Below are 18,279 nucleotides of genomic sequence, written 5' to 3'. Positions count from 1 at the left end.
TGTAGGCTCCGTCATGTTGTTCTAACATTGTGTGACCGTAACTTAAACACAGGCACAAGAATTCACCTACACTGTCATCCTATCGGTGTCAAAACAACCTCAAATACCTTACAACTTCCTGTCTTCTTTTCCTTTCAAAATAAAGGTCCTGTAATGACAACTCGATATTCTCATACACTACTATGTTAAATAAAATTAAAAATGTATAACAGTGATGGTGAAAAATTTAAATAATGCAGTTCTTTTCAAAATGTTAATGTTAAAAATTTGCATATTTTTATTTACTTGAAGCAGTTTATGATTGAAAGCACTTCATAAATTCAAAATACTATAAACCAACATGTAAGATCATGAGATATACATAGTGCAAAGTAAATAAATCAAAGAAAATACACGGTTATTATTATTATTATTATTATTATTATTATTATTATTATTATGGGCTAAATGGTAACCCCAGATTCGTAAAAGATCTCGCGAGAGTGATCAATTTACACCAAATCATGATCTTTCCCTAATCCTAACCAAGTGGAATCTTTTTGATTCTAAACATAAGCAAATCTCAGACATAATGTTGTCACATTTTAAAACATAATTCGTTTATACAACGTCCACAATGAAGAAACGAGTACAAATCTCGCGCGAGTGTTTCACAAATATAGGGACACTTATTTTTGTAAGATGACCGCGTTCTGTAGCGGAAGTGATGAAATACATGCGGAAGTCGTTATTTAGCGCCAAGTCTTGAGTTGGACAGAAATAATCATGGATGTTACTCGCAAAATAAAGACAAAAGTGTCTGCTGGCTTCAAGATGCGGGGACTTTTACTACGGCCGTATGTATTTTTATAATGGTTTAAACACTGTAACAATACTTTGTTTGCTAACTTTTCTGCCGTTCGTGCAGCGGGAGAGCTAAACAAACCACTGTCACCTCAAAGGCAGCGACTGGACGCGATCGATGCTTTCTATTTAGAGTTTTAGTTTGAACTTGTGGCAACAGAAGGTTAACATCAATAATATGAGGCAGACTGCAGTCTAGTTTTATGTAGATTTTCATGTTTTCTTGATTAATTTTAAAGGTTTGGTGCTCGACTGAAGCAAGGAGGTTCTCTCTGTGGTACCTTGAACTGATTATATACACGACAGTTCAGCTCATTTTTATCTCGTACTCTTGATTTAAGTTCAGTTCACTCAAACTGTTTTCAACAACTTGAATTGATGTGTTTTCATCACATTTTGTACAACCCAACAGTTTTCTGAACATTCATATACATATATATGTAGCAATACACTTAGTTGCCAGGGGTTATGAGATAAATAAATTATATAAAGAAAGACAGCTATATTACACATATTAAAAGTGTTTAAAGCTTTGGAGATTGTGGAATTCTGAATGAATGTATGTTTTGTGTTGTTATTTCATTCATACAATTTTTAAATAAAGGTTTTCTGTTATAGAATTTACTTTTGTGAATATAAAATTTAGTTAAAAAGATGTATAATACAGTTGTTCTGATTTGCTGACATCATAAAAAGCAACCAGCATATCTTTGTATATTAGTGAAAACTGAGCAGAAATGTTGCAATGAATATAATGGACAAATGTACGTACACTTCAGCTGCTTACACTTCAGGTGCTTTCAGTGCTTCAACTGACTCTTCAACTCCTTCAGAGCTCCAAGCTGCTTAAATTGCAGCTCTTGTATAATATCTTAAAACACGTCAGACTGTTTGTATCGATTCTAAAGCTCCAACAATATCAACATGTTAAGAAATCTGGTAAGTTGTAGATGATTAAACTTGTATACTTTTTCTTGTGGAAATTAAGGTCTTTCTATTTTTCTACTAGCAGTCAAGAGAAAAAAACAACATCAACAACATCTGCAGATATGCTTGTTCTTTTGTGCTCCAGTGAAGCCAGCAGATACATCGTGGAGGTGCTGGAGTCTGTCAGTCCCTCTGAGCTTGATGATGTTATTGAAAGGGTCCTGGATGCAGTGGAAAAGCAGCCGTGTAAGTACAATTCTACAGCTGCTCTCTACAGAATATAGTGGGATCAGTAATATGGTTCTTTGTTTTCTGTAACTGTGTTTGCAGGTTCTGACCACATTTTGTGTTTTTCCAACAGTGTCCTCTAGTATGATCGAGCTGTCTGTGGTGGAAACTGCTGTGCAGGATTGCACTCAGTCTTGTGATGAAACCATGTAAGTGTTTTAAGAAACCGATCACACATTTAGTCTAGAGAAATTTTGAAATATTGAAGATGTTCCCCATTAGTTAGAAAAGTTGCCAGCACTTCACATCTGTAATAATGTGCTCAGCAAATATTTTGTAACTGTATTTATAAATGTATATAATAATGCACTTATTACAGAATGACCCACGTTTTGCCATTTTATTTATTAGAGGTTAGTCAGGTGTTAGTAGGTGTATCAGTGTAATCAGCTTTAGAAAGCCGCTGTAGAAAATCTCACTGATAAAAGTTGCTTAATATATTTTCAGAGATAACGTTTTCAACATCATTGGAGCCTTTGATGTGCCCAGATACATTTACAGTGTGGAACGGAAGAAATTCATACCGTGAGTAAAGACGAGACAGTTTCTTTCTCTTTTGTGTCAAAGTCAACCAAAAGACATTTTTAAAGAAGATTGCTTCACTTTAGGGCTGAGCAGTGTGGCCAAAAGCTTCTGTCATGGTATACTGTATGTAATTTTATACTGCGATGATAATATATATCACGACACGGCAATTTTTGTGTAAATTCAACTAAGTAATAGTTTATAATAACCATACTGTACTTTTACATTTAATCATTTTCCTCTTTTATTTGGAACTTAGAAAAAAGAAACAACTTCCTCACATGAGACAACGCCTGAGTTGAAAACAAAAGATTCTAGAGGTGCATTACCGCCACCAGCTGTCGCTCTCGCGTCACATGAGAATGTGCTAAGTGTCCCTGCTGCCCAAATCACATAACCTTGCGAGGTCAAGTGGCAAACCCTTTTAACATTTAATCTGTAGGGCTGACTGGAAGTGACATTTTGATTTGACATGTCAAAATATTAATTTAAAGATATTTGTAAAGCAATGTAACGTTATAATATATATTTTCACACGTAAACTCTGAGTCAAACTCATTTCCAGATATCTTTAATTTAATTATAGATATCAGTAATTTATTTTTCAGTAGTAATAATAAAGATAACATATCCAGAATTGAATGTCCACTTGTTGAAAAAGCATTCCATATATTGTGATAGAAAAAGGATATGTAACCTTGATGGCTCATGACCCTTCATAACTGAGTTGGAGATATCTGTAATTGAGTTTGAATAGAAATCAGTGGTAAGAATTGACTAGTTGTAATTAAGTTACAGGTATCTGCAATGGGCATCTTTAATTAGAATTGCTAGTAGTCAAAATTACAGCATGGATATTTTGACATGGAATTCTAACTAGTCAAACAGCAATTTTTGATACATACAAATGCTATCACTGGGGGTTAAAGATCCGTTGATCTGGATCGATATATCAATTCAATGATCAACCATCCAGTATCGCAGATGTCAAGTAAAAATATCAATTCATATAACCATCTTTAAAACTGGCTTTTATTTTGAAATTTCCATGGCACGTCCATGTCAGTGAACCTTGACAGTTATTACTGAGACACATTTTTTACTTTTGTTAAATGTTCCTGTTGTTAAGTCATATTTTATGTGGGTTAGTGGAGACAGTTGTAAGCTTGACTGCACTCAATCGGTTACAGTTATTTACAATTATTTCTGTTTTCCTATTTTGTGTTCAAAAGCAGAAAATGGGTAGCAGCTTCTTATATAAGTGATTGTGTTAAATGGGCATACGATATCACCTCACATTGATCACAGACCCCTGAATAAAATCAAATCGAAATCGTGTCGTGGCAGACATTGTCATATTAAGAAATATCATGTCACTATCCAAAGAATCAATATTTATTTGTCTCTATCTCAAAACTCATTGAGGGCAAAATCCTCATTACAGTGATGTTGAGAAGGCACAGATATAAAATCTAATTGTGATATAACTTGTGATTTACACCCCTAGCTGTTACAGCTGTTGATTAAATATCAAAAGAACTTGCCATATAGCTTTGATTTGCTATATATGCTGTTGTGAATATACTGTATAGCAAAGACACTACAGGACAGCTCACATGATGGAGACAGTATCACCAAATCTCTACCGACGACACTTCTACTGTCAGGCCCAACCCTTCGTCATTCTCACATTCTCTGTTTTTGGTGTTGGACCAAGTTTATTCACTGACATTTTCTGCAGACTTTGTGATCTACTGTTTGTTGCAGACAAGTTTCCATAAGCTTTTATTTTGGCTTTATAATTTAGCCTCAGTATGACGAGCCATCCAGTTCCCAGTCTGTGTGGTTTGGCCAAAGACAAAGCTGAACTCTTCAGGGAGCGCTACACCCTCTTACAACAGGTCAGTGAGCTCTGTTCATTGTCCAGTTTCCAGACTTCCAGTATGTGTAGTGTGCATATTTTATTCACACAATGTTGTTGTTGTTTTTTTGTTTTTTTTTAGCGTATACATCGGCATGAACTGTTCACCCCGCCTGCAATAGGCGCTGCTGTTGAAGAGGGTCAGAACAAATTTCAGGTGACAAATCTTTAACAATGATAATAGCCATCATCATCGGTATTTTAACCACTGAAATAGTTGGAGATGATAGTTGGTTAGACAGCTTACTGTTTTGTCTTTGGCTGACAGATCTTTTGTTTCTTTTCTAGCTCAAGACAATTGAAGCACTGCTCGGTAGCACGGCTAAACTGGGAGAGGTGATTGTACTGGGGATGATCACACAACTGAAAGAGGTGACTTAGTTAAGAAAAGTTCTTAAAGGTCTGTTTTTAAGCGCAAAGTGTACCTGCCTTAATTTTATGAAACCTTTCTTCATTTTTGTTTCAGGGTAAATTTTACCTGGAGGACCTCAGTGGAACAGTACAGCTGGACATGTCCAAAGCAATATCCTTTTATATTATTTTGTTGTCAGAGTTTGTCAACAAAAAATACTTACTAATGTACAATATTTTGTTGCTTTTAAAATGTGAGTTTTCCTTAATTATGTTCTCACCAGTTTCATAACGGCCTGTACACAGAATCCTGCTTTGTGCTGGCAGAAGGTGAGATAACAACTACTACAGCTGCAGTAAAGAAAATGCAAAGAAGACAAATGTGCCATAAGATTAAGACACTAAAGTATCATTACAAACATTATTAGAAGTTAAGTTTTGTCCTTTGTCCTGTAGGTTGGTACGAGGACTCGGTTTTTCACGTCAATGGCTTTGGGTTTCCACCAACAGAGCCGTCATCAGGCACAAGGTGAGTGGACTGGAAGGAAAGTGTTCCAGCAAATTTTAATTTTAAAGGGTAGCTTAAGAATTTTCCAACCCGGATCCTAGTTTTCCATGTCTTTGTGTCTAAGTGACTAATGGAGACAACAGTTTTTGAAGTTGGTTCAGTATTGAGGCAGAGCAGCTGCAGCCAGCAGAAGTGAATCTAAGCCACAATGTAATTGTTACGGGCAACTGCGCTGTGTCGAAGTACGTCCACTAAAAGTATTGATTGCCACTGACAGGCTCAGATTGTTATTCTAAGTGTCTGGCAACTTTAGTTAAAGAGGAAGATCCTTTTTGTTTAGCCAGAAAACAGCCAGAATATTTTCTCATCTGACTAACTGAAGGTTTATTCCACCAAACCAGAGTTGGTGACGAAGCAAGATTTTGGGTTTAATTTTGTTTCTGTCTAGTTTGAACGAAGATGATGAAGTCAAAATTACAGCTTTGCAAAAGGAGGCCTGGCTAGTTTGGCAAGAACAATAAAATGCCTGTTTCTGGTTAAACAATACCTCTGTAAACAAAAGTGGATTCCATTGCCATAACCACAAAATCTAAAAAATAAATTATCTAAGTAAAAGTCTCCGGGCTGGCTATGATAGCACTCACTCTAAATATGCCTGGGAAAATGTAAATATGCACTCTTTCGGTCTGCATGCTGACACAGCAGCGGGCATTAAGAATAACTATATAGAAATAGCTAATTTTCTCACTGTTGTTCTTTTTTTGCTTATGTAGGTCATATAGAGGCATCAGTATTAAATTGAGACTGTTTGATAACCAGTTAAAAGCTCCTTGTGGTACGTTTAAATGGTGAAGTCAGACATAACATCCTCTTTTGCCTTTTATTTTATTTTTAAACTTAGTTTTTAAGTATCTTAAAGGCGAGTCATGCATTATCCTATCTGTTTTTCCTGCTCCTTTACTATGGGATCCTTGCTTTATTTCCAGGGCATATTATGGCAATATGAACTTCTTTGGGGGTCCATCCACCACTTCAGTGAAGGCCTCAGCCAAGTTGAAGCAGCTGGAGGAGGAGAACGAGGACGCCATGTTCGTAATTGTTTCTGATGTGTGGCTGGATAACGTTGAAGTGATGGAGAAGCTCAACCTCATGTTCTCAGGTCTGTTATGTGACCGGTGTCTTATAATAAGTCAGTGATGTAAAGTCTGAGTCTGTGAAGCCATTTTACGTTTTTTGTCTTACAGGTTATGCTGCAATGCCTCCCACCTGTTTCATCTTGTGTGGTAACTTCTCTTCTGCTCCGTATGGAAAAACACAGATCAAATCGCTCAAAGGTGAGAATTCTGGGTCCTCATCACTCATAACAGAGATAAACAGACAGCATTTCAGAATCTCATTCATCTTTATCTTTTTAGAGTCATTGAAGGCTCTTGCAGATGCTATATGTGCACATCCCAGCATTCACAGCAGGTAGGATCTAATTGAGTTGTTAAAGTGATAGTTAAGAAATGTGGTTGTGTGTCTTTTCCATACTCAGTCTATTAACTACATGAGATGTAAATACAATTTTGACAGCTCTTTAAAACTGTGAATTATGAAGTAAATATTATTTTCATAAAATTTAACTAACCTCAGTCTTTTTTAAATGTGTTTTTAGCAATAAAATATATTGATCACACTACAATAACTTCATAAAGAAACCAACATGGATTCAGATTTGACTTTATATACTTTGCACTTTTTTTTAACGGTGTGAACATGAAACAGGTTTCATCATGTCTTAAATTTTACTTTTTGAAACCTGCAGAAAACCTTAGCTTATTTTAGCCACCTAAAAAAATGAAAAAATTCAAACAATCAATATCAGTTTAAGTGTATGCCAGGTATAGAATATTTTCACCACTTTAGCTCGCTGTCAGAGAACCTGTTCTGGCAGGAAACCATCATTATATAAGATACATTTTGCTCTTTGCAAAGCATCCAGACTGGTTTTGCAAAAACTCTAATTCTACCTTGCAGAACAAGAAAATTGCAGGTCTGCCACTGCCTTGATTAGTTAGTTTGTTTGTGTTATTGAGTATTGGCTGTGGACAGAACAATGTCTTTTATAACAGCAGTTTTGTGTATGAACATGCTGTCTGACAGTACTGTACTTTATATAATAATAATAATAATAATAATACACTGACTATGGATAAATACCTCATAAAACCCCACTTTGAAAAATTTGATCTGTCCCTTTGACTCAGGTCTATTCTGCTCTATTCTGAACTGTCAAAGTTTCAATGATTTAAACATGTTCATCCTGCACCTGCAGTAGTCGCTTCGTGTTTGTTCCTGGCCCTGAAGACCCCGGTCCAGGCACCATCCTGCCAAGGTAAGCCTTCAGACATTTCTGCTTTTTAACAACATATGTGAGTTTTGTTCAGCGGTTTGGACAAATGTGGATGTAAATGTTTCCCTCAGGCCTCCCTTGGCAGATCACATTACAGAGGAGTTCAGACAGAGGGTGCCATTTTCTGTGTTCACTACCAACCCATGCAGGTAAAACACACAAGGCTTTTGTTTAATGTCAAAACATTAGTTATGCAGAGTGATCAGGGTTTTGGTGCAAACGAGATTGATCTGTAAAACTGTGACGTCTATGACCAGACAGTTTCTATCTATTCTTGGAAACTAAAAGTGACCTGCCATGTTTTTCCTGTCAGGATCCAGTACTGCAGTCAGGAGATCGTCATTATCAGGGAAGACTTGGTCAACAAGATGTGCAGGAACTGCGTCAGGCTGCCCAACAACAATCTGGACATTCCAAACCATGTGAGTTTGAGCTCCTCTGAACAAACATTCATATTTGAGTGAAATTCCTCTCATCAAACAGACATGGTTATTAATAGTTATGTTGTATGAAATCTTATTTGCCTTTGTATGTAGTATTTAAAGTGTTGGTCATTCTTTCCACTGTTTGTGCTCCTTAAAGTGATAGTTCAGATTATCTGAAGCAGAATTGTATTAGCTACAGTAAATTAAAGTTTGGAGAAGCAGAGAGGAGTACCAGCACAGAAGCTAAGCAATGAATTGCTGCGGACAGGGTCAGCAACAAAAGGTATTTTAGTTCCACCTAAAAAAAAGTATCAGTTTCAGTTTAAATGTATACAATATTTTAAATATTTTCACCGCTGTAGCTTGATGTCAGACAGCCTTTTCTGATGGGAAACCATCATTATATAAGCCAAATATCACTCTCTCCAAGCCAACCAAACTCCATGGATGAAATCAGTAATTTTACCTTCCAGAAAACAGACGATGCTGGCGTGCTGCTGCCTCAGTCTGTTAGTTTCTTTGTGGTGTTGTGTGCCTTTGGTGGTTTAAAAGGATAGTTCAGATTTGCCACTCAATAACACAAAGAAACTAACAGATCAAGGCCGAGGTAGACCAGCAACCCCTCTGTTTTCTGTGAGGTAAAATGACTGATTTGCCTATGGAGTTTGGTTGGCTTAGACAGAGTGATATTTGACTTATGTAACAGTGGTTTGACATCAGAAAAGGCTGTGTGATGGCAAGATAAAGCAGGAAAAATATTCTAAATATAGCGTACTCTTTAACTGACACCTAAGCCTCATAAAACCCCTCAGCAAATAATCTAAACTATCCCTCTAAGCAATGAGTTGTTGCTGCAAATATGTTGGTAAGATAATCAATCAGTTTAAAGCACCAAACAGCATTGGAATTGTCTCTTTTGTTTTTGTAAAAAAAAATAAATAAATAATAAAGATCTTGTAATTTTCCTCCTCGCATCAGTTTGTTAAGACCATCCTGTCCCAGGGTCACCTGACTCCACTGCCTCTTTATGTCAGTCCTGTATTCTGGGCATACGACTACTCCCTGCGTGTCTACCCAGTCCCTGATGTCATCATCTTTGCAGACAAATACGACCCCTTCAGCATCACAACCACAGACTGCCTCTGCATAAACCCGGTAAGAAACAGGAGGAACCTAAACAAGGGCTCTAAAACAACAGCAAATCATATTTAAAAAAATGGTGGTCTTTGAAAGTTATATTGTGGTCTTGTCTCAATGAGTACTCATGTGGTATTTGTCACTAATATAATTTGTCAATAATTAATTACAGGGCTCTTTTCCAAGAAGTGGCTTCACATTTAAGGTGTACTACCCATCCAACAGAACTGTAGAGGACAGGTGGGTTTCATTTTTCTGTTCATGTAATTCACCACAGACAACTGTAGTTTTAATCATACTTATTTGTGTTCTTGTGTCTTCACAGCAAACTTCAAGGACTCTAAAGAAAATCGTGGATTTATAAGTGGATTTGTTTCACTTGTTTTGTACATTTCTTATGTATAATAGTGTATGCTTAAAATAGATTAGCAATCAAACAACTGTAGTGTTTCATTTTGTATGTATCCGATTGTTTGTTATGTGATGATTAATAATAAAGGTTTTATTCTTTGTACTGAAAATCCTGAAATCTTTGTCTGCCCTAGTTTGGGAAACTTAACTTAATTAGCTTGACTTAACTTAATTGTGTACACTTGTTTATGTGATTGTTTACAACCTGGGGGTCCTTAAAAAGCATCAAAAAATAAATCTGTAACTCTGTTACCTACAGAAGAGTATTAGGGCCAGGCATTAGGGGTAAAAAGGAGAGGAAGAAGATTTTATGTTTTTATATTTTGAGAATAAAGTCAAACTTTCAGTATTAGTGCCAGGCATTTTTTTTTTGTAAATCTTTTTGCATTTTGAGAATATTTGAAATAACATTTTGACTCTATCGTTAAAATTGTATTGTATTGTGTTATTTAATTTATTTCTTGACATTCTGGCTTCTCAGAATAAAAAAAAAATCTTCCTCTGGTTTGTTTTTTTTATGCCTGGCACTAATACTGAAAATTCAACTGTATTCTCAAAAACATTTTGACTTTATTCTCTACTGGAGCTTCAAGGATTAGTCAAGTAATCAATTAGTCAATTGAAAGAAAATTATTAGCTGAGTATTTTGATAGTTGATTAATCAATAAAGCAACATTTGCTTGTTCCACCTTCTTAAATATAATGATTTTGTTTTTTTTTGGTTTTTTTTGTCATTTATGATAATTAATGAAGAATCTTTGGGTTTTGGACTTTGGTTTGGACAAAAGACATAATTTAGATGTTACATTTTATAGACTTACCAGTTGTTTAATTGTGAAAATAACTAGCAGATTAACTGATAATAAATATAATCATTAGCTGCAACGCTATTCTCGACTTTTTTCTGGAAACGTCTTGAAAAATTCCTCTTGGTTTTTTTTTTGTTTTTGTTTTTTTTTTGTGCTGACCTTACCAAGATGGCGGATTTAAGTAGACGGCCACTTCCGGTCGTGCCCCCAGAATCCTTGTGATGACCTCACATAAATGTCGTACTGCTTTTGAATTTTTCAGAGAAACAAACATCTGTTAAGGTAAGACAACGTCAGGTGCGAATATGTTTTGACCTGAGCTGCACTAACATGCAGGTTATCTTCGACACCAAAGCAGCTAATATGATTTGATAGCCTTTATTAGCTTGCATTTTCACATTTACAAATGTGCTGTAGCCAACGGAAATTAACACTGACCAACAGCTGTTACTGATGGTGCTTGGTGTCTGGGTGGACAGCGAAGTGATTTAGAGCTTGTTAATGAAAAATATCTGTTAACCTGTACCTTCAGTTTGACGTCTCTCGAGGACAAAGGCTAAGCTAGCAGCTAACGTTGGTTTAGTAACCTAAATAGTTAAGCTAGCAAAGTAGGTCAACAGTAATCGTGCTACCAGCTAACGATATCTGCTCCGTTGACCTGTATTGTAGTTATAGCTGAATTCGCCAACAAAGTGGACTTGAAATAAAGTTAACAGTAAGTATATGTTATATCTAATCTTAGCAACAACTCTACTCAGAGTAAATATAGCGATGTTATTGTGTCCTGTTTTTTTTTTTAATTAACTTAGCTGAAAGATCTCTGGTCATTTCCTGACATCCTGTGTTTTGACTGCATCGTTTTCTCTTAGCCTATTTTAGATAACTGGAAAAACCAGTTAATCGAATAATCCAATCAGTAGTAACCTAGCCGACTAATAGGTGATTTCTCTGTCTTTCACTTCTTGTCCTGACAGGAGACAAAGAGAGACTGACATGGCAGAGAGAATGGCAGAGATGGAGGAGGACATGGAAGATCTGCCACCAGGAGAGGATGACAATGACTCAGACAGAGATGAAGATGACAGGCTGTTTGCTTGGATGGTGAATAATGATATGGATGAGGACGAGGAAGATGATGATGAGGAAGAGGTGGAGGATGAACAGCTCCTGGACACAGAAGCATCTGAGTCGTTTGAGTTGGATTGTCCAGCTGAGCGCAGTGGTCATATAGCAGTGGTTGACAGAAACATCATGTATGTGTGGGGTGGATACAAGGTAAGAAGCTTACTAGATTCATCTCCTAAAAACTGCATTTTCATCATATTAGAGCTGCAACTAAGAGTTATTATCTTATATATTAATCCATTAATTTTTTAGTCTATAAAAGCCCGACGTGACATGAAAAGTAATTTACAACAGTAAGAAAAAACACAAATTCTTACTGTTACACAAAATTTTTGACATTTTGGCTTAAAAAATGACAGACAAGATTATTGATTATCAAAATAGTTGACAACTAATTTTATTTTGATTGATTAAGTGACTAACCACTGCATCTCTTAAATCTTTTCAGGGTTTGTGCAGGTTCTCAAAAGGTGTAATAATCTTATTAATCTGGATTTTAGGCCTTAAAATGACTTACGAATACGATATTGACAGGTTTTAACCAATGATTTATGATGCTGACGCTGCTATTATTAAGTTGGATTTAACTCAAGTGTTGATTCTGTTTTTTGTTGTCAATTAATCAATAAATTGTTTGGTCTATAAAATGTCTAAAAATAGTGAAAAATTTCATTGTATCCCAAAGTCCAAGATGACGTCCTCAAATGTCTTGTTTTGCCAACAACCCTAAGACATTCAGGAGTAAAGAAACCAGAATATATTCACTTACAAGAAACTAAAATCCTAGAATTTTGCCTCTTTTTTTCCTTTAAAAAATCACTCACACTGATAAATCATCATAAATCAAAATTTAGTTGGCAAGTAATTTGATAATTGATTAATTGTTGCAAATGTAGAAAATTGTAGCTTATTTATCACACCGTACCAATTATAAAGCAATACCAACACTGAACCAAAAACCAGTAATGCAAACTGCATTTTGCCAGTATGGACCTGAATTCATAATGGTCTCAAAAAAAGTCTTTCAAAGTCTTAAATTTATCTTGTTGAATCTGGCAGAAACCCTGTTTTTTTTCTCACAGTCTTCATGTTTATTTAAATGTCATTTTATTCCTCCTCAACTAGAATGCTCAAACCCATGGATTCTTTGACTTGTACCTGCCAAGAAATGAGATCTGGACATACAACATGGAGTCAGGAGTCTGGTAATAGATGTTGCTTTTAAGTTGCATGTTGATACAGATGTCATCATTTTATATTTATTCCATTTGAACACATTTTTTTAAAAAAAAACCCTGAATGCTCATAGGACAAAGCATGTAGCTGGAGGAAACCTACACACATCTATGTCAGGCAGCTGTGGGGTGTGTGTTGATGGAGTTCTCTACCTGTTTGGAGGTCATCACGCCAGGGGAAACACTAACAAGGTACAGTTTGTGTGCTGCATCAAACACCTTTTGCTGATTTCACATGATTGCATCAGGTATAAGACCTTGAGGCAGGTCAGGCTGCTGTTTGTGATCATCTTTGATTACTCCTGTGTTCTGTGCTGTGCTTTGCAGATCTACCGTCTGCCCCTGAGAGCTCCCAGCCTTGTTTGGGAGGAAATGAAGGACCTTAAAGGACTCCCTCCATCCTGCAAGGATAAGCTAGGGTGCTGGGTTCAGAAGAACAAGTGAGGAATGACTCAATTTTTGTTGTTGTTGTTGCTGTTAATTTGATGTTAGGTAACCATTTCAGATTCCAGGTATTTACCAAATGTGCTTGGGAAATTGGTAGCATGGTGGTGAATTTCACTAAGCTACTCTTCACTGATAAATTGGCCCTCAGATCCCCAGTAGGAAGCTCCAAGTCTAGCAAGACTTCCATTGCAGACCAGAATGAGACAATGAAGTGATGTGTGCTCCTGAAACAAAGTTATTGAACTATATTTTTTGAGTAAAAATAAATAAATAAACAATTAAATAGAAAGTAGAATTTGGGACAGGTGCCAGACACTGAAGAAAAAGTTTATTGAGCCCTAATCAAGAATTGAGTTGCAAATCATTTTCACCATAGTTTGTGTGACATTTTAAGTGAGTTTTCTCTGATATTGTCTTTGCAGACTTATATTCTTTGGGGGTTACGGCTACGCTGCACAAGGAGCTCATCGGGGGACTTTTGAATATGATGAATCATCTTCACTTGTGGTCTGTAACAAAAATCATTTTCTCATGACAAACACTGACTTCTCATACTGCTTTTTGTTAATATCCTTAAATTTCATTTAAAATAAAATCAGTCTGTTTCACAACTAATCAACAAAAAAAGCAACTTGCTATAATGAGACTGTTTTATAACATTTTATTTAGAAAAATGAATGATTTTTTTGTTTTTGGCTGCTGCAGTGGGACAGCCCTGGGCGAGGCTGGAACAACCACATCCATATTCTGGACCTGGAGACGTCTACATGGAGCCAGCCCATCACCACGGTAAACAGTCCAGTCACTACTAATTTCACCTCTCGCAGTTTAATCACACACACACTTGCATTGTTGTATGTTAAAAGCCAATAGCAAATAACTAGAACCAAACAGTCCCTCTCTTTTCCATCCATTCTCATTATCCTGCCATAATCATTTTCTTTGGTCGGAAATACTGTAAAGGAATATTAAAATAATACAGAACAATATTTGACATTGTCCATTTTGTCCCTGTTGGTTTGACATGATGCAGGGGAACACCCCATCACCCAGAGCAGCTCACGCCTGTGCCACAATTGGTAACAGAGGCTATGTGTTCGGTGGACGATATAAGGTGAGGAAACTAAAATTCAAGGTGTGCGTCTCTTTCGCCTGTGTGTCATGAATACAGTTGATACTGTCTCCATGTTCAAAACTAAAGTCACTGATTTGCAAATAATGCAGTGCTATAAAATGAATAATTTGTGCTTCTGTTGTGCAATTGTCTCCTTTGGTCCATAGCACTACAGACTAAATGACCTGTACTACATTGACCTGGACACATGGGAGTGGCATGAAATGTAAGTGTCATTTTCATTGACGGAAGTCTCAACACAGAATAGTCTTCAAAGATGATAGTTGAAAACCTTTTTGAAAACAACAGGGTCAATACTGGCGTCATTCTGCTCCTGTTATCCTCTAAGATGCGTCATGCGTTATCCATATTTCTTCCACTTTTTCCACTGATACATTCCACCCTTGAGCGGTCTTTCGTGTTTGTTTTTCTTGCACTAATGTTCCTTTCTGCCTTGTTGTAGGAGCGTTCCCCAGCATGGTCCTGTGGGCCGGTCTTGGCACTCCTTCACTCCTGTGTCACCAGACCATATCTTCTTATTTGGAGGTTTCACCACAGAAAGGGAGACGCTGAGTGAGTCTGACACTGTGTAACAGTAGCAAATTATCCCAGCTGCCTCAAAATGACCACTGTTCTCATGAAGATATCATTTGTTTTTCAGGTGATGCCTGGTTGTACTATGTGAGCAAAAATGAATGGAAGCCTTTCAAACACAGTCACATAGAGAGACCAAGGTAATTCCCTGTGAGCGCTAATGTTTGTGTGCTTGCTTGCAGATAATTGACACACTCCTTTGGGTGTGTGTTGGTCAAAGCAAACACACTGAATGTAGAATGTTCTTGACATTTTGCTGTTTGTTTTAGGCTGTGGCACACAGCATGCTCCGGTCCTGATGGGGAAGTGTTTGTGTTTGGAGGGTGCGCCAACAACCTGTTGTCTCATCACAGAGCTGTAAGCTGGAAGTCATATCTTAAAGAGAAAGATAGAAGTTTTTGAAATGGGGTTGTATGAGGTATTTATCGATAGTCTGTGTATTCCCCAGAGTAGATGCCGGTATTAGAGATTAGAGGTAGTACAGCCCTGATATTGGAAACAAAGTAATGTACTGTCATGGGCAGGATCAGCCTCAGAATATATTTTAGCCACATAAAAAAGGTTCACCTAAAAAAAATAAATATCAGTTTAAGTGTACACTATATTTATAATATTTTCACTACTTTATCTTGCTGTCAGACTGAAACCACTGTTACATAATCTAAATATTGCTCTCCAAAGCAACCAAATTCCTTTGGATAACACAGGAGATGGTGGTCTACTGCTGTCTCAATCAGTTAGTGTTATTGTGGTGACTTGGGTATTTTTAAGGATTAGTTTGTTTTCACCAAAGTCATACAATAACATAACAAACTAACTGATTGAGGCGGCGGCAGACCAGCAACTCCCATGTTCGGCGAGAACATTACTGATTTCACCAGTGGGCTCTGGTTGGTTCAGTATACAAGAAAATGTCGCAAGTATGCGTAGTGGTAAACAAAGGCTAAGCAGGAATTGAGCCCTTGCAACAGTTATTTATGTCTAGTTATTTTATGAAGAAAGCTTGAGGTAACATTAAGTATTTGTAATATGCTAAAACAGCATACATAAATATATTAAATGATTACTTTTTTTAGGTGTCCTAAAATATGTTTGTCACAGCAGTACATTGCTTAGTTTTGTGCACTGGTACTCCTGTGCCTTCTCCAAAGTGGGGGTGTGTTGACCACCTTCACTGAAGGCAACACACTGACTATGGCTGAGTACCTCTTACAACCCCACTTGAAAAAAATCTGAACTATCCCTTTCAATCTAGAATATTTTTATACATTCATTGAAAGCTTTTCAACTAAATTTGACTAAATTTTTTCTATTTGACAGGCTCACAGCAACGAGCTACTCATTTTCAACGTTCAGCCAAAATCACTAGTTCGGTGAGTGTCTGCAGAGGTGGAGACGCGATGCAAAGTACTTTACATCTTAAAGAGAAATAATATGCTGACTTCATGCTCATATTTTCCTGTCTCCACTCCAGGTTCTGTATGGAGGCCATTCTGCAGCACAGGGATCGTTTGTCTAGTTACTGGGACTGCTTGCCTAAGCACCTCCTGCACAGCCTCAAACAGAGAATGTCACGCGTCAACACACTGGGCTCCTAGGCCGGGAGGACGCCGTCAATCCAGTCCAGAGGACAACAGAATATGTACTGTATGTATGTACGGGATGAGCAGGTAGTCCTATTAAAGCATTAGTTTAATGTGTGTGGACACTTGCAAAAAAAGTCTCTAAGCAATAGTGAATAGCTGTGGAACTGTTGGAAATGGGTCCTGACTGGCACACTGAGGTTCACAGGCCATCCTTAAAGCTGTTGATTATTTTACAGGTCGAACTCTTGCAAAGCCAGTAGAACCTTTAGTGGAGTAGCAGTACAGGTGATGCACAGCACAGGAGCCCCTCACTACCTTTGGATTAGTTTTTGTTCCTCTTTCTTGGCTCAACATACATTAATTTTTCAGATACACTTCTTTTATTACTCCTGAAAAGCTAAGATTTAGGGGAGAGTTCTGGCCCTTGTAAACAAACATACCAGTTACTTGTTAAAACCGTGGTTTTCATTTGTGTTCCTGAACCAACCAACTTAAGAAATGTGTCTGTCTTAATGCTTGTTTTTTTTTAGGGAGCCTGTTGCTTTAATGATTCCTTGAACTACTGTTTGGCTCCATCTTGAATACAGATGTTTGCTAGATTTTGGATAGCTGAAGTTCTCACAGGCCTGAAACTAGTGCTTTGTTAAGTAAGACTATCTTCTCTAAAGCCACAGAGATGTTAAAGCTGCAGTGCGGGATTTTAACATATAAACAACCGTCCGTTACATTCAAACCCTCGCCAAATGAGGTCACACAATTCTGATTAATGATAAAGATGCATTTGGACACACCAGAGCGCTACAAGATCTGACTCGTGGGTGCATTAGGCAGTGTTTGGTTTTTGGCTTGTCTTTTTTCAGCCTGGTGGCCGTGTCATAAACTTTCTCATACTACAGTTAAATAGTTCACTAAAATGTTTCTTAAACATTTGAGAAGAGAAGCAGGCAGTGCAGTGACAGAATCTTGATTCAAATTTGATCAGAGAAGGAACAAGATCCATCGACTTGACATCCGTAACATGTCCAATGTACTAAACACAGGATTCAGCATTGCTGCTCAGCACTGCTTTGAATTTTTTCCCAGTGGCCATTTGCAGTATTGCAGCAAAGAATTCCCGTGGCTCTAGTCTGACTCAGTGGATGCAGGCTATGCTGCTGTCGCTATGTGAAACAACAACCTTTGAAAGTTTCACATATTCATTCATTCGTATTACAAAGTCAACATACATATTTTACTGTTTTATGTGGCGTTTTCTTTTGAGTGGATTCAGTCATTTTTTGAGCCATGTTGTTTTTATATTTGTAAAACTTTCCTCGACCCAAGAAAAGCAATTGAAAAATCTGCAACATTATATCAAAATAAAGTATACGGGCCAAGCAGGAACTTGTGGGAGGGGCCTGCAGAAGAGACACTACTGAGCATATACATTGAGCTGCATACCATGGAAATAAACCCAGAAACACGAAAACCTTGAATTGGACTACATAGGTTTCATCTTTGAATCTGGTTTCTTGTGTTTAACACACCTGTGGGGAGTAACTGTAGTGTCAGAGCAGGCTGCAGTCATAAGTGTGTCGACAATTCCGCACTGCAGGTTTAATTTTTTTCGCTTTTATTTATAAATATAGTAATTTATAT

The 18,279-nt window shown here is 37.1% G+C and overlaps 2 protein-coding genes across 3 annotated transcripts; both read left to right on the top strand.

Annotated features, from left to right (window-relative positions):
- The first annotated feature begins 718 nt into the window (after positions 1 to 718).
- pole2 (polymerase (DNA directed), epsilon 2) lies at positions 719 to 9,841 on the top strand. Its single transcript, XM_084742256.1, has 19 exons — positions 719 to 836; positions 1,916 to 2,016; positions 2,132 to 2,207; positions 2,506 to 2,583; positions 4,391 to 4,484; positions 4,587 to 4,661; positions 4,793 to 4,876; positions 4,971 to 5,027; positions 5,137 to 5,185; positions 5,312 to 5,384; positions 6,350 to 6,522; positions 6,608 to 6,697; positions 6,779 to 6,833; positions 7,681 to 7,740; positions 7,830 to 7,907; positions 8,072 to 8,180; positions 9,162 to 9,338; positions 9,493 to 9,560; positions 9,646 to 9,841. The coding sequence occupies exons 1-19, from the start codon at positions 766 to 768 to the stop codon at positions 9,662 to 9,664; spliced, it is 1,587 nt and encodes a 528-aa protein (XP_084598382.1). The 5' UTR covers positions 719 to 765; the 3' UTR covers positions 9,665 to 9,841.
- An 845-nt stretch (positions 9,842 to 10,686) lies between these two features.
- klhdc2 (kelch domain containing 2) lies at positions 10,687 to 17,792 on the top strand. 2 transcript variants are annotated; one of them, XM_084742896.1, is made up of 14 exons: positions 10,687 to 10,822; positions 11,515 to 11,815; positions 12,791 to 12,870; positions 12,975 to 13,092; positions 13,228 to 13,340; positions 13,770 to 13,854; positions 14,053 to 14,136; positions 14,381 to 14,461; positions 14,629 to 14,687; positions 14,925 to 15,034; positions 15,123 to 15,195; positions 15,325 to 15,412; positions 16,376 to 16,428; positions 16,530 to 17,792. In XM_084742896.1, exons 2-14 carry the CDS (start codon positions 11,534 to 11,536, stop codon positions 16,651 to 16,653), a joined length of 1,350 nt encoding a protein of 449 aa, XP_084599022.1. In that variant the 5' UTR covers positions 10,687 to 10,822; positions 11,515 to 11,533; the 3' UTR covers positions 16,654 to 17,792. The 2 variants fall into 2 exon arrangements, with proteins under 2 accessions (XP_084599022.1, XP_084599023.1); XM_084742897.1 differs by lacking the exon at positions 10,687 to 10,822 and adding an exon at positions 10,895 to 11,255.
- Positions 17,793 to 18,279: the final 487 nt, after the last annotated feature.

This window comes from Lutjanus erythropterus, chromosome 18 (genome assembly GCF_056507025.1).
Source record: "Lutjanus erythropterus isolate fLutEry1 chromosome 18, fLutEry1.hap2, whole genome shotgun sequence".
Classification (NCBI taxonomy): Eukaryota; Metazoa; Chordata; class Actinopteri; order Lutjaniformes; family Lutjanidae; genus Lutjanus; species Lutjanus erythropterus.
The sequence above is the reverse complement of the archived record's forward strand: the minus strand, read 5'-3'. Positions and strand labels throughout refer to the sequence as shown.

What these genes read in the sequence shown, in the direction of transcription:
- pole2 (XM_084742256.1), top strand. Translation starts at nt 766, where the DNA reads ATGGATGTTACTCGCAAAATAAAGACAAAAGTGTCTGCTGGCTTCAAG. An exon ending in CTGCTTTGTGCTGGCAGAAG is followed by an intron (nt 5,186 to 5,311) that starts GTGAGATAACAA and finishes TTTGTCCTGTAG; the next exon opens with GTTGGTACGAGGACTCGGTT. An exon ending in GAGCCGTCATCAGGCACAAG is followed by an intron (nt 5,385 to 6,349) that starts GTGAGTGGACTG and finishes CTTTATTTCCAG; the next exon opens with GGCATATTATGGCAATATGA.
- klhdc2 (XM_084742896.1), top strand. Translation starts at nt 11,534, where the DNA reads ATGGCAGAGAGAATGGCAGAGATGGAGGAGGACATGGAAGATCTGCCA. An exon ending in ACATGGGAGTGGCATGAAAT is followed by an intron (nt 14,688 to 14,924) that starts GTAAGTGTCATT and finishes GCCTTGTTGTAG; the next exon opens with GAGCGTTCCCCAGCATGGTC. An exon ending in AGTCACATAGAGAGACCAAG is followed by an intron (nt 15,196 to 15,324) that starts GTAATTCCCTGT and finishes TGTTTGTTTTAG; the next exon opens with GCTGTGGCACACAGCATGCT.